This window comes from Plectropomus leopardus, chromosome 12 (assembly GCF_026936395.1).
Source record: "Plectropomus leopardus strain MGB_pleo_1.0 chromosome 12, ASM2693639v1, whole genome shotgun sequence".
Classification (NCBI taxonomy): domain Eukaryota; kingdom Metazoa; phylum Chordata; class Actinopteri; order Perciformes; family Serranidae; genus Plectropomus; species Plectropomus leopardus.
The window spans coordinates 17041609-17057421 of NC_142187.1; the positions used below are offsets into that span (position 1 = coordinate 17041609).

Consider the following 15813-nt stretch of genomic DNA (forward strand, 5'->3'; position numbering starts at 1 on the left):
GGATTTGTGTAAGAAGAAAAATTTTAAAAAAAGTTCAGCATGGCAACTTGATCCTTCCTCGCAGCACACAAAGCATGAATGAACCAAACTCACAACCAATATACTGTTGGCCAGGCAGTCTCCGTTTGCCTTGGATTCCTCTATCCCTCACTGCTTGTGTCAGAATATCTGTGTGGGTAGCGAATTGATGGTCGAGCAAAAATGTCTAGTTCAGTCTGTATGTGCACAGCTGACCAGTAGATGAGGGATTTTTTAATGTTCCAAAAATGCTGAAGTTTTGAAATCGAAAGTTACAATTCTTTACAAACCAAATGCACCATTCTGTAAAGAGTGCAGAGAGAAGATAAACTGGACCACAGTGTCATAAAATTGCTCCCTGCTGCTGCATACTTTCATGTTTGTGAATGAACCAGAATACCAGAATGAATTTTGAAGGTGTGTATGTGTTTGGTAGAAGAGACAAGTGATGACTCACAGCTGTGATCCTCTGTAGTTATGCTAATGCATGCACATAGAAGAAAGATCCCATCTGCCCAATTAGCAAGTCGTACTTTGTTGTTTTCAACAGCAGCTGTGTGTGTGTGAATACACATCTGCACTTCCCTCTCTTTCTAAGGCACAGGTGTGATCTGTAAAGGATGTGTATCTGCGTATGAGTTGTTTTTTTCTTTTTTACAGTTCAACTGGTATGTACTGTATAGTGCTGTACTGTTCGTTACAAGCATTAACCTCAGTTTGCAGCACACATTTACGTTCATGGCATGCAGAGTGGGTAAATGATCAATTTTATTGTGCGTTACAGCTTGGAGTCAGCAGTTCACCAAGCTACACTGTTGTACTTGAAGGGCTGTGTATTGTATCCTGACCAAATTAAGTGGATAATACTGAGAGTACAGATTTGAGTTAATTGATCTGTGTCAAGTTTCAGTACCTCAGAGGGCATCTGGATGAGAACATCAGGTTAAGACAGGAGGCAGATGCACTGCAAAGTGCCCCTAAGCCTGGGAGGCCATTTGCAGGACTCTGGCTTCCCACTGAGTTGAAACTATCATTGTAGTGCTGATAGTTTCAACATATTTGTTCTATTTTATTTTAGAAATAGCCTACTGTCACTGCTGTGTGTGAATATGTTTTTTGTTTTTTTTAATGCACACTTATTCTTTATATTTGTTAGTACAGAAATAGTTAAGTACTGAAAAAAGGTTGCTGTGGGGAACTGGTATCAAATTTGAGGCACTGATACCTGTATTGGTTCAGATGTGAACAGTACCCAACCCCAATCATGATACAGGGGTTACGATTAAATAATTTTAATTAAACTGTCAATGCCAGTTGTGCGCCCTTTATGACTCTTACTGTTTCATAGGCCTGTGTTCTTTGTCTTAATACAGGCGCTATGTGGTTACATTTGAGTGTAAAAAAAGTCAAATGGCTGGAGTTAATTAGCACCACTGAAGGATCTACTAGTTGAGGGTTTAACATAACACAAAAATGAACCACTGCTGTCTGTTCTGTAGATCCCTTCAGAGAAGCTGCAGAGGGCAGGGAAGGTTCTCCGCAACGCCATTCTGTCCAGAGCCCCACATATGATTCGAGACAGGAAGTACCACCTCAAGACATACAGGTAAGAATTGAATTCAGAATCCAGGTGGGTTTTCACACACAAGGAATTTGCTTTGGTGTATTGGTGCATAACAAGTATTAAGTAGCAAGTATTGCAAAAATTTAAGAAGTGTAAATATAGGGTGGGACAAAATTAGGATGAAAACACGAAGGAAAAAAAACAAAACAAGCATGTGCAATAAATCTGAATTGAATTGAATGTGCCGAGGTTCACTGTTTGTCTAGAGTTCACGCTGTGTGTAGAGTTATCCAAGCAACAGGTTCAGTTAGGATTTAATGGTGTATGTGTCTTGCAGACAATGCTGTGTAGGCACAGAGCTGGTGGACTGGTTGGTGCTGCAGAGCGCTTGTGTTCTCACACGGTCCCATGCTGTTGGGATGTGGCAGGCTCTACTTGAAGAAGGGGTGCTCAACCACGGTAACTACAACTGTCTCTATTTTCCCATCACTGTGTTTGCTGTTCAGTATCATTCCATGCACTGCACTGTTGTCATAACAGAGAAAAGTCCGTTCCCAAACCTTTTTGCAAAGCAGCCAAAAAGCATCTCTCTTTGACTCTTATTTGGATCGGAGATTTTACTAAATCTGAACATCAGGCGCAGTGGAAGTAACAGTATGAATACCAGGGTGGAAATTAATTGGGAGTTTTGAAGCAGGACCATAAAATATAGATTACAATCTCAAATTCAAACACTTCAAAGAAGACGTCTCATATTCTGCTCTGAATAAGTGAGCAACTGTGATTGCTGAGAATCTCCAGGCATTCACAGTGTGTGTGTTTCTGTGTGTGCTCTTGCATCTTTTAATCATGTGTGTTTGTCTGCTCTCCAGTGGACCAGGAGCTGGGTTTCCAGGACAAGTACCTGTTCTACCGATTTCTTGACGATGAGGAGGAGGACACGCCGTTGCCTAGTGAGGAGGAGAAGAGGGAGAGTGAGGAGGAGCTACCAGAGACCATCCTCTTCCTCGCTCAGATTGGCCCTGATGCACTGCTGCGCATGATCCTCAGGAAATCGTCAGTAGCAAAATTGCATTAACTTACGTATTACTTATTACATATGTATAATTTTCAAGTAAATCCATAAAGCATTTTTAACCATTTAAATTCTGAGTTGGCAGTTTTGACCAAAAGTAATCCTAAATCAGCATTTATAAAAGAACTGTGATGTGAAATAAAATGAGCAAATCAGTAGATGCTACTTTCCAAATAGCATGGTTATTTTAGCATCAGGATGTCACTACTAATTTTACTGCATTCTAATATGAGGTGAAGCGTACATGAAATCTTCATGGTGACTTCATCCTGACAAACCTCTGTGTGTGTCTGCAGGCCTGGTCAGAGGACGGGGGATGACCTAGAGATCATCTATGATGAGCTGCTTCACATCAAGGCCTTAGCTCACCTCTCAAACACTGTGAGTCAGCCGGTCCACTTTTCTTTTAAAGGGACAGTCAGGTTTTAAAGAAGTCTGTCAATTCATCACAACCACTTATCAGTCTTGTTTTTAAGACCAAAGGGAGAAGCATTAGCACTTCACTTACCAGTGTAATGAGACACAGTTACACTGGCCTGTGTTGGCAAGTATTCATCATGAGGAGTCCTCTAGTCTGGGTTTTCATTGTTGCTTTTTCATGCACCATTTTTTCTGAGAATAAGTATTATGTGTATCAGATGTTATCACATTTTTATTGTGATGAAAAGTCACATGAAACATATTCCAGGATATGACCATGGTTTACAAACAATCAGCCCTTTTCATTTAACTGTTCTTTTTATTCCTCTTCCCATCCGTTATCAATTTGAATGCAGTGCCTATGAAATTTGGTGAAATAAATTTTACCAAATCAGAAATCTCATTAAGCACTATCTTTGACTGCATCAGCTATCATCTGACAATGATGAAGCCTCTGGGTGCAATGGCCAATATTTCACAGGATATCTGGTGTAACCAGCAGATATCCAGGCCAACACTTTTTTTGTGTGCTGCTCATTTTTTACAGTTCAATTAGCAACTTGAGACAGATCCAGCATTTTGGCAAAACTCTATCAACAGATATCTGCATATGAATGCAGATAAATTAGGAAAAAACTCATGAAAAGAGAAATCTTTGTCAGGTGATAGCTGATGGGATCCAACGTTGCATTTTGGTAAATGCGGTCCACCTCTTTAATTCCCCAAGCAAACAGCAGGCAGCCAACACCCTTTCAAACATAAGTCAGTACTTGGACTTCAAACGGAAACCAGAATGCTTCTGATACCAAAATCTTGTATAATTGCTGGCAGATTCTGCATAATAATGCAGATATAGATAACAAAGCAAAACTTACCATGCACGATTATAATGGACTGTAAGGACTCTTAGGTTGCTTTGAAACAATCCTTAAAAACTGTGATCTGTACATTTTACTGCTCTTACATTTCCAGTGCAGCTAAATCTAAAATGACTGAGCATTTCAATCTGGTTTGTAGGTGAAGAGGGAACTGGCGAGTGTCGTGATCTTCGAATCGCATGCAAAAGCTGGAACCGTTTGTGAGTCTTTGCTTTTTCCACTTTCTCTTATAATGTGATTTCTAAATAGAATTGTTTATGATGGACATCAAAGATATTCGCACTGAATATAAGAGCCTGTTTACACTTTGTATTATCATGCATCTTGGGTTATCAGATCACAAGTGAACAGCTTTATATCTGTTCACATCTGGCATTATAATGCGTCCCCACATGTCTTGAGTGACCACTAGTGATTAAATAAACTTGTGAATCATCTCTCTTTGCAAAGACCAAATGCCTTGTTGTTTTTAAGTGGCAGAATGTTGTTGCCATTTGTGCACTCTTACAGCTGTTTTTTAAAAAAAATTGTTTTAAATGAGTAAAATCTAGAGCTGCACGCAACAGCGCCTCCCTGCGTCCCTTGGGGGAGGCTGGCCTCACAGTTTGAATACCTCTGGTGTACAGAATATATGTTTGAATCATACATGTAGAGGTGATTTATATTTATCCTCTTTATCCTCAAGTGTTCAACCAAGGAGAGGAGGGCACATCATGGTACATCATCCAGAGGGGCTCTGTCAATGTGGTTATCTACGGCAAGGTGTGTGTGTAAATGTATTATCCACCTACATGCTTAGGTTGCTTTGTTTGATACATGAGCATTGCTCGAGTTTTCTGCTTCATTTGATCATAGTTCATGCGTATGTAATGGATTAAAATGTGTAGCTGATCATGGCTGTATGGAGCAGACCAGCAGCATCAGGCCTGCAGGGCCGGGAAACACCAACAGTGGGGTTTGGCAGACTCTGCACAGCTCACCATGACTCATCACTATGATTAAATGGCTTAAGGGATTGTACGCATACACAATTTCACACCACACATTTACAACCACTGCACAGCACATTTATACTGCTCATGTGCATGCATACACATTGATCACACATGCACGCAAACAAACAAACACACGTACACACACACACACACACACACACACACACATACACACACACACACACACACACACACACACACACACACACACGGACAAGTACAGATGATTCATCTCAGTCCTGTGTGCTCCCGCTCCTCTGATTTTTCTTCAGGGAGTAAGATGACAAGTAAACTGTGTTTATGTCTGAACTTGTTTGTATTTTGGAGCTTGTGTGTTTATGTGCTTTTATGCATGTGTGTGCGTGTGTGTGTCTTAGGGTGTGGTGTGTACGCTCCACGAGGGCGACGACTTTGGGAAGTTGGCCCTGGTTACAGATTCACCTCGTGCCGCCTCCATCGTCCTGAGAGAGGACAACTGTCACTTTCTTCGTGTTGACAAGGAAGACTTCAACAGGATACTCAGGGTAGGTAGATGAGATGGACATTTATTCTCTAATGGATACAAGTGTATTCACACTAGCACCAAAACACTACAGCCACAAATACAGTTATTAGCGATGAATATTCACAAACTAACTGCCAAGCCAATATTCTAACCTAAGGTAACGGAGCTTTACGACATTCCGAGTGTGAAATGAGATTGTCTGCACACAAGTCTTAACATTGACCTAACAACCTTTTCTCTGCCCATCTGCGTCCACCTAGCTGGAAAATGTCAGATGTTCAGAGACAGTAAACCTGCTACACTGGGGCATGTCTGATGGTGTGTCATTACTTTGGCCATGCCGACACTCCCAGTTTTTGTGTGTGTCAAGCATAAATCAAGCTTTACTCTTTCACAACATGGTAACAGCTGTATGAGCACAGTGCAGAGTGACAGCGATATGCTAACTAGTGGGATACACTCACAGGGACTCACATGCGTGTGCAGCAACACGTAGCTGGACCGTCTACTGGCCCCTTCTGCTGAAGCACAACTTTTCTACGATAGAAAAGCACTTATCAACATCGAGAAAAGTTGTGTGGAGTTTGGGCGTCTTCTACCTTCTACAACAAACCACAGAGAAGCTCAGATTTGCACACACACACACACACACACACACACACACACACACACACACACAGGGAGCATGACTTTTTCTCTGCTCAGGACACCATTACCCCACTATATCTTTACATAGAAAATAGATGTTTTCTGTTATATGAATGCTGTGAATGTTGCATACAAAACCTTTATATGATGTAGGTTAAAATGGATGGATTCCATTGAACACAAGTTAAATTTATTTATCTGTGCTGTCTGAAGCATCACACTGCACTATATATGACTAGTGATGCTGCTGGACTGTAATGTTTGTCTCCCTCCTCTGGCAGAAGAATTGTGTTACATTTTAAAAAGCCACATTTTTGCATTTGACTTTAAATGATATTACTGATTCTGTTTATGCATCTTGTGTTTTCAGGATGTGGAAGCCAACACAGTGCGTTTGAAAGAGCATGAACAAGCTGTGCTGGTGTTGGAAAAGAGTCCTCGGACGTCCACACTGGGAAGCATCAAGTATGTGTCAGTGTGAAGAGTCTTACATACATACTAACAAGTGCACAGTAAAATGAATCTCTCCTCCTCATCTCACCTTTTGCAGGTACACTGTGATATCAGGAACGCCAGAGAAGATTCTCGAGCACTTCCTGGAGACCATGAGGATGGACATACATCACAGTGAACCAGGTAGCGATAGAAATATAATGCAAAATGAATAGGCTATAAGGCCAAAATGAATTTTGAGTAGATGGTTACAAGAGATAGTCTAGAAACAATATCAAATGCATTGTAATGAAAGAAGGATGGATGGATGGAGAGACGGATATGCTGAATAAATGGATTAATGAATGATATTTCCGCTACATTTTGAACCTTTATTTATTCTTAAGTTCTCTATTTGCTTTCTTTTGTTTCTGACTCTCTTCCGTCTTGATTTCTGTTTTTCTTCTTGTCTTGCAGACCCAGCAGTGGATGATTTTGTCCTCATGCACAATGTCTTCATGCCCAACAGCCAGCTGTGCCCTCTGCTCATGGCACAATATCCTTTATGTTTCCTTTTTGTTATGCTCTAACCCAGCGAAAGCTGTGGCTAGATTATGTTTTTGTCCATCCCATTCTTATGTACGCAATCTCAAGAAAGCCTTTAGATGATTTCCTCACATTTGGCACTAATGTACATTCAGATTCAAGGATGAACTTATTAGATTTCAGTAGTCAGAGGTCAACATGATCTCACAAAACATGTTTCTGGTCATAACTCAAAAATTAATTTGCTGATTATGACCAAATTTCACACAATTGTCCGATACGATAAAATGTGTTGACATTTGATATTCAAAAGGTCAAAGGTCAACCTCACCATGACATCATTATGTTCTGTAAAAACACTTCTGGTAATTATTCAACACCGTAACTGAGGAACAGAAGGGGAGACATTTGTCAGACACTGAATTGGTGACACCAATCTTGGGTGTCTGCCTTGACACTTGTAGCAACATCCTTATTTGAAGAATTGTTTACTGTCATGGCTGTGACACAAATGGAAGTAAACTGTCACTAGTTGAGGGATACAACCATGAGGCTGTAATTCTTGTTTATTCATCCTGTGTGTGATACCCAGTTATCAGGTACTGTAGGTGCCCTCAAAAACTGTTGAAAACTCCACTCAGAAATGGACAGATATGTTTATTATTTTCTGCATACTATAACAGTCTTACTGACAGCATCTTGGATTGTGCAACTGACCAGTTGTGCTCATGGAAGCGCTGACGCAGCAGTTGACCCGCCAGCACTAATGAACTGCTCACCTCCCTTCACACCACAGCAACAAGTTGCAATAACAATGGTGGAGGTCTTTTCTTATTGTCTTAATCATTGTAGAGCAATTGTTCCACTGCTGCGCTGATTATTATTTGTAATTAGCAGCTCCCTTATTTGGTAGCTAGGATGCAATGATGAAGGTTAATTCTGGCCTTGAGTATATTGAATAATCATTTCTATTTTTTGTGAAACAGATCTTATCTTTAACTGAATAGTAACATGGTTTTAGCTGCTGTTGCTGCTTGTTTAGATCCATTCTGTGATTGTACAGATTTTGTGCACTTGATCATAAATTGACAAATTGATTTACGTCTTTATATTTATCTTAACCCTGTGTGCACCTACCATGCAGCATCTCCACCCGGCTCTGAACAGGAGAGGTTGGAGTATGCGCTCAACAGTAAAAGGAGGGCCCTTATTCTGGCCCTGCGCTGGGCCAATGCACACACATACATGTTACAGGAGGAGCCTGCTGCAATCTCTTTCCTTGAGGTGACTAAAAACTTTCAAATGCCCATAACATACACAGATCATATGCACAGGCTAAGTGTGCTTCTTCTACTCTGTCCCTGCAGGAGCTGTATGGGAGCTTATCAAATGATTCTCGAATGTTGAGAGCTTTGAAAGACTTGGTTCCTGACTTGGAGAAAATCGTCAAATTACAGTATGTTTCGTAGGTCCTGCACATTAAGCTTTCATTGTAGTGTTTTATGTACCAGCCATATTTATTGTGTAATTTTTTGTGTGTTTCTACGCCTTTTACATTTTGTAGTTCGGAAGAGGCCAAATCCACAAAAAAGGTACGTCCACACCACTGTTTTTAACCAAATGTGCATTTTAGGAGTTATCATGGCGATGTGGATACTGAACACACACTATTTCATGTAATTCAACAGAAAACTTTAATACGACAGTTCAGCAATGGAGAAGAAAGGCTGCAGAAGAAACAGCCCATTAGGAATCATGATGACAGTAAGTTGGTGTGTTTGTGTGTGTGTGTGTGTGTGTGTGTGTGTGTGTGTGTGTGTGTGTGTGTGTGTGTGTGTGAGATTCCTCTGAACCCTGAGGAGCAAGATATTTTGAACCGTTTGCCAGATTGCCATGAAATTTTAATAAGGATATGTATGTTCTCAGCAGATGAATTTAATATTTTGGTGATCCCTGAACTTTCCTGCAGGGCCACCATCACACCAAACATTTACATTTGTAATAAAGACATGACAAAATCAAATGTGCAGATTGTCTGGTAAAAGTAGTCTTAAAAAAAACAGTGTTATGTTTGTGTCCTATTAAGTCCTTTTGAAGGTGTACTGCAGCGATCAGACATACACCACTATCCGGGTTGCTGTGTCAGCGACTGGAAGAGAAGTGACCAGTGCTGTGGCCGACAAACTTGGCACAACCGATGAGCTCATTTTGGTCCACCTCAGCTCTTCTAGTGGTAAGAATACAGATTTAAATATTAAAGAGCAGTTCACAGACACATTACTTACAGACAGATCATTGGTAATTTCAGTGCCTTTTCTTGCTTATAATTATGAACACTGTCAGCTGGGTAAACCATGGATACTGTGAATGCAGGTAGCAGGATTAAAAGTGTGCAAAATGAAAATGGTTTTAGCGTTGGTTTGAAAATTTTGGGGGGTGATTAAAACAATTTTCTACTAAAAACGATTCTCATGTTTTGTTACAGAAAAACAAATCCTGAAGCCGAATGATGTTTCAGTGTTTTCTGCTCTGAGCATCAACGGGCGATTGTTTGCCTGTCCTCGAGAACAGCTCAGCAGTCTGGTAAGTTATAAATGTTTCCTGCTTACCCAGGACTTAGACTGTAGTTTCTCTGAAAAGGTTTTACAGTAACACACATTCTTTGTTGTAGGAATGCACAATGATATTGCCACATCAGCCATATCGGTTTATAAAGGCGTTAAAATGAAATATCAGCATTGGCCCAACATGAACATTTCTGATGATATGACAGGCCGATAAGATGACGCTTTATTTATGTGACTTTAATTAATAAAATAGATTAAATTTACCCTTGTTGCAGCTGTCATCAGGAAAGTCTCTGGCAGAGCGACATCCAAGCCAGTTAAAGTAGGGTGACTTTAGAAGTTTTACGTAAAATTAATTATGGCATGTAAGATAAGTTTAAGCAGTTTGTCTTAATTTGCCAGGTGAATGTGTGCACTGAGAAGAGCATTGTATTTTATGTCTGTATCTGCCACAAGAGGGCCATCATGATAAGATTAGGAATAATAATATGTAACATTACTATAGGAGAGACTTGATGTTCCCTTGAATAAGGTTGAAAAAATATATGCACATAACGGTATCAGCGAAAATCTGATGGAAAATCAATGCATGCCAGATATCTCCAAAAATCCTAGATGGTACATCCCTACTTTCTTGTGATTGTACATGATGCTGTCTTTACTGTTATATGTCGATTATTTAATATATTTTTTATGTGTTAATGAATTTGAATAAATGTGTGTATTTGTGTGTGTCAGGCTCCTCTTCCAGACCAGGAGGGTCCCACTGCAGGCTCCATGTCAACTTTTGAGCTGATGAGCTCTAAGGACCTGGCTTACCAAATGACCATGTTTGACTGGGAGCTCTTCAGCTGCGTGCATGAGGTAAACACACAGGCACAGACACACTCTAAAAACAGCTCCACGTGAAAGGGCTTTTTACAGGCATTCTTCTGTATTGGTGCTGCATCATTGTTGGAAAGAAAAAACCCTACAGGAGTGAAGCTAGATATATGCAAGGTGGCGAGACCTGTCCACTGCAGTATCTCCAAACTTGCCGCTGTTTAATGTTTCCTCTCTTTTCTCCGCAGCATGAGCTGCTCTACCACACGTTTGGCCGGCAGAGCTTCAGAAGAACCACAGCTAATCTGGACCTGTTTCTGCGGAGGTTCAACCAGGTCCAGCTTTGGGTGGTCACTGAGGTTTGCCTCTGCGGACAGCTCAGCAAGAGAGTCCAGCTCCTCAAGAAGTTCATCAAGATAGCAGCACAGTAAGTGGAACCAACTGGTGACTCTTTAATGCTTCATGCTGGTTGCACACATGCAATTAGATGACAGATTTCCTCTGGTCTTACTTTTGTGTATTTGTGTGTGTTTGTACATAGCTGTCGGGAGTTTAAGAACCTGAACTCATTCTTTGCCATCATTATGGGGATGAGCAACCCTGCTGTCAGCAGATTGAGCCAGACATGGGAGGTAAACTTTGTCTATTGTGTGTCTCGATCTTTAGTGAACCATGGCTGTGTTACATTACAGTTAAAGTATTGCAGTGAATTAAAAAAACTTTTGTTTTTGCTTCCGTTTTTCATGAGTTGCAATTAAAAGATCTAAGAAATTTTCTATGTTCTCAAAAGACTTTAAAACTGCAACACTACAACTCTGTGTTTATGAGCACTTCTTTGATAAGATCATTAATCCACAGATGTGCCATATCAACATGCTGATTAAATATGATTACCACCCAGGTGTGCCTTGGGCTATGCATAAAATTTGTGTCAATAAAAAGTCTTAAAAAAAAAATCTTTACTTTAACTTTTTTTAAAAAAATGTATTGAGCGAAAACAAAGATGTTGATTTTGTGTTTTTGTTCAGTGTATGTTTATGTCACCAAAGTCTTTTTTTTTTGTGGCAGAAACTCCCAACCAAATTTAAGAAGTTCTACGCTGAGTTTGAGAGTATGATGGTGAGCTGCATGAGACTCCATTCATTGTAACTGCAGTGGCAGCAGAAATCAGTTGGATAGATTAAAAAAATGTTTAAAGATTAATATCTAAAAACCTGGGCAAATATAACCAAAACTACTATCCACTGGGTATAATAAAGGAAAATACGTTTTTTATAATTTGGTGTAACTGAGTTCCAAATGTATTAGAAATGCAACCTTTTTTAATGTCTTGCGACAGGACCCATCAAGAAACCACCGGTCGTACCGACTCACTGTTACCAAACTGGAACCCCCAATCATCCCCTTCATGCCTCTCCTTCTCAAAGGTATGACTCAGTTACAAAACAGAAGTACTCCAGTCACTCTACTCTCCCCATTACTCCGGTTGTACATCCTTGATTCCTTTCCTTGCCTTCTGTCCTTTGGTCTTTTGCAATGTTCACTATACAAGTGACATAGGCTAGAAGTAATTTTCATTGGAAGCTGGGCTGCAACAGTTTCTGTCCACCTCTGACACTGATCCCCAGTCATTGTGAAATCTAATTCTGTGGCTACAAACTCTCTGAATCTCTGACACACTGTCAGACTTCAGTCTTTTAAATGCATTTTCAAAATATTGTAGTGTATGGTACACATTCATCACTTATGACGCAGCATTTATTCTTATGAATGCATGAAAACGATTGCACTTTATTAAGACTGACAATAAAACATTATGATGAAGCATAAATTATTATAAAAGCATCAATATGTACCTCACTTTACTTAACACATACGATGATAACTTATGATACAGCATGGATTGCTATATCACACTATCCTATCCTTACTGCAGTTGATTGTTGATGTATGTGTAGGTGAGTATCAATATTTATAATGCATTATAAGCCGCAGCAATCAACCTCTAGTTTAGAGCAAGTCAAGAGCATCCATAAAACCCTTGCCACTTATAAATCATTATGAGCCACATCTATAATGGTTTATGACTACTGCTATAGTGCAGCAGAAAGCATTTTATGTGTTTATGAGTGTATTCATAAAGCATCATGAATGTATTATAATTCACTATGAATATCCTCATAATGCATTATAGATATACTAAGAATAAACTCTGGAAGTAACATGGCTGCCATTAAATTTAATTCATTTCTTTACAGATATGACATTTACACATGAGGGCAACAAGACCTTCATTGACAATATGGTCAATTTTGAGAAAATGGTGAGTTTCTGTGCACATTGAATGGGCAAATGGGTTATTAATTATGCTTCTTTCTGTTCTTTACTTAATCTTGACGTGAAATCTAAAAAAAAGCCTTCTGTCTCTTCAGCGAATTATAGCTAACACAATTCGGCAAGTGAGGCACTGTAGAAGCCAACCATTCAGTAAGTCTGTACATCACTTCATTTTGTCACATTTGCATGCTGGTTATACTCACATTTTTCTGTTAACATTTCTCTGTTTCCTCTCTTACTACATTAGATCCTGACATATGCCAACCCAATAAAAATCAAGCAGATGTACGGGGCTACGTCAGGAAGCTCTGCGTGATTGACAACCAGAGGGCACTGACACAGCTCTCCTACAGGGTGGAGCCGCGGCGGACATGAGCTCCAGATCTTCCACCGCCATCGCCTTCTCTGTGACGTTAGCATAAAAAAAACCACACACATTACCTGGATAAAATAACACGTTCAGTAGCAAATCACAATGACTTTAGAACTATCATGGGCTGTAATGGATGAAGGACTTCTTATTATGCCATTGAAAGCCTCTTCTCCCTGGACAGACAGAAACTGTTCAGCCGCTCTCTCGTCGCTGTGTCTCAGCCCCCAGGCTGAGGGTCTTAACTGTACTAGTTGTTACTGTTTGGGACCTTTTAGATAGAACTGTAATGTATAGAACTTGAATCAATATCCTGCATGACTGAACTTCATAGGCTTTGTGTTCTATGCAGTGGATTTCTATCGGAGTGTCCTGTAATGTTGTGCTACCCCAAAATGAGCCCTAGTTTACAATATATTACTATACCTGCCTGTAAAGCAAACCTTACTCTCCTGATGGTCCTATTCATAGACAGAAAACACCACAATCTGTAACCTAGACTCTTCATTTTACCTTTCAAATATACAGATTAATATGAAATCTGAAAGTATTTATCTTAATCTAAATGATTACATACAATTATTTGAAAATCTTTAGGATTTAATGTCCTTAAGGTAAATATTAGTGTCCCTTAAAGGAATTCTTCACCCACAAAATTATTATTTCAGTATCAGTTACTCATCGCATTACCTTGAATTAGTGAAGAAAACCTTTTTTTTTGCATGCCTCCTTGGGGAACAGAAAATCCAAAACTTGAGTATATTCTTGATGAATTTAAGTCATAGGGGTCCATGTAAATACCAGCAACTTCAGTGTGCCAAGCATGTAGGAGAAATATGGTGGACAACGGAAAAATGCAAATTGTGTATCTAGAGACACTGTTTGGTTACAGTAGAACAACATGGCGGACTTTGTGGAGGAGGACTGTATGTAGATATAAATGCCTTGTTCTAAGGTAACAAAAACACAACAAATCTTAATTTCAGGTGATCATAAACAGAAAAAAAACATAGTTTTGAGTATTATATTCAATTTCTGAAAAAATATCCCCCCAAATCCTACACATTGGACCTTTAAATAATAAGGTTTTACCAAAAATAAACGTGTTCAAGAAGTAATGAGCACATGACTGGATAATTGACACTTTGGTTTTACTGCACACGTTTTGTGAGAGTTTGTAAACGGATGCTTTCAGATAGTTATATTGTTGTTAAGCTGTGGTTCCCTTTTACACCACTTCATCAAGTATTTCCTCAGTTTTAGGATTCTTTATCGTGTAGGCATGCAAGAAAATGTTTTCTTCATGAATCCAAGGCAGCACGGTCAGTAGCTGATATACTAATGATTCTTGGGGGATTGAAGTATTTCTTAACTAGTCAGACACTTCAAAACTACTAAACAGAGTATTAGTTGAATTAAAGTCCTCATTGTATTGCGAAACAGTGTTCAGAGTTATCATTACAGTATTGCGTTTTATTTTTGCATTGGAGTACAGCTCCTGTAGGATATGGATTATTCTAGATAATGAAGTTGCTTGGTATGACCTGTTCTGAGGTCAGTTGCATAACCAAATTGTACTCCTTTGATTTGGAAGCACTGATCCTAATTGTGGAGTCTTAAAGGCAACTTGTACTTTTGCGGGGAAATCTTGTCATCTCAGTCCGTGTAATTTTATTTTTATATATGTGGGTGTAGATTTTGAGTGTGTTCTTGACAAGTGTCATTAATTTTCCTTTGATCTCAGGAGCTTCTGATGTGACAATGTGTGTCGAGAACTGCCGTGAGGGTGGCTCTCCAAGAGCCGCCTGTAACTTTACTGTATGTGTGGTCTGCCTTGTAAATAAAAATAGCTAATTTAACAGTGCTTATAGCTTAATGGCATTCTTCAAAATGTGTTTTTGCCCTGCAGATGGTGGAGAAACTGCGGATGGTGATGCACATCAACATGTACCTAAACAGACTGGATCCACCTTAAGGGAGCGTTACACTAACTTTTAAAGTCACTTTACTAGCTCCGAAGCCTGTGAACACAGCTTTTCCTCTATGTACCATTAATCTAATGCCCAACTGTCCTTGCAGACAGGACATTTTATTTTGTAAAAGGTTCATTTCTGGGCTCATGTCTACTCCCCAGAGGAAGAACCCCTTCCACCATCTGTTTTCGTGCTATTCTAATGTCACGTATGTAAATTCTTGTGTGCTTGATTGTTTTATCCAACACTTTTGTTCTCTGGGATCTGATGATTCACTGCAGCTTCTAGGACGCATGTTTTATTTATGCAATGAATCAGTGTTACGTCTCCTCTCTTGCACTGTCACTAACAGGGAAGTATCTTAATTTCCCCGAGCTGATCTCACCTGTCCCCTACACAGTGACGTCTGCACGGCTGTCTTGCTGGATGATGTCACCGGGTCATTCCTGTCAGGCTGAGTAACACGCTGGCTTCTCTGGTGAGTGTGTGTTTTTAGACGCAGAGTGTGTGAGAGATGGAATTAGGTGTCTGAGGTAGTCATCCTTGTTGCTAACTGATTTACTATGTCTGGCATGCTATAGGCCAGAGCTCTCTCTCTCTCTCTCTCTGTGTGTGTGTGTGTGTGTGTGTGTGTGTGTGAGAGAGAGAGAGAGAGAGAGAGAG

The 15813-nt window shown here is 39.8% G+C and overlaps 1 protein-coding gene across 1 annotated transcript in view; it reads left to right on the plus strand.

The window, feature by feature from the left end:
• Window positions 1-15644, plus strand: part of LOC121951212 (rap guanine nucleotide exchange factor 4-like) — a 30997-nt gene extending 15353 nt beyond the window's left edge. Inside the window, exons 7-30 of the mRNA XM_042497463.2 lie at window positions 1518-1624; window positions 1920-2041; window positions 2455-2638; window positions 2954-3038; window positions 4095-4155; window positions 4641-4717; window positions 5328-5474; window positions 6474-6568; window positions 6654-6739; window positions 7013-7091; window positions 8215-8365; window positions 8449-8537; window positions 8646-8673; window positions 8770-8845; window positions 9168-9314; window positions 9567-9664; window positions 10387-10512; window positions 10719-10897; window positions 11012-11102; window positions 11539-11589; window positions 11810-11897; window positions 12729-12793; window positions 12903-12957; window positions 13055-15644. Of these exons, the coding sequence (XP_042353397.1) occupies window positions 1518-1624; window positions 1920-2041; window positions 2455-2638; window positions 2954-3038; window positions 4095-4155; window positions 4641-4717; window positions 5328-5474; window positions 6474-6568; window positions 6654-6739; window positions 7013-7091; window positions 8215-8365; window positions 8449-8537; window positions 8646-8673; window positions 8770-8845; window positions 9168-9314; window positions 9567-9664; window positions 10387-10512; window positions 10719-10897; window positions 11012-11102; window positions 11539-11589; window positions 11810-11897; window positions 12729-12793; window positions 12903-12957; window positions 13055-13182 (2415 nt within the window). The 3' untranslated portion in view covers window positions 13183-15644. The remainder of the gene's footprint in view (window positions 1-1517; window positions 1625-1919; window positions 2042-2454; window positions 2639-2953; window positions 3039-4094; window positions 4156-4640; window positions 4718-5327; window positions 5475-6473; window positions 6569-6653; window positions 6740-7012; window positions 7092-8214; window positions 8366-8448; window positions 8538-8645; window positions 8674-8769; window positions 8846-9167; window positions 9315-9566; window positions 9665-10386; window positions 10513-10718; window positions 10898-11011; window positions 11103-11538; window positions 11590-11809; window positions 11898-12728; window positions 12794-12902; window positions 12958-13054) is intronic.
• The last annotated feature ends 169 nt before the right edge of the window (window positions 15645-15813 follow it).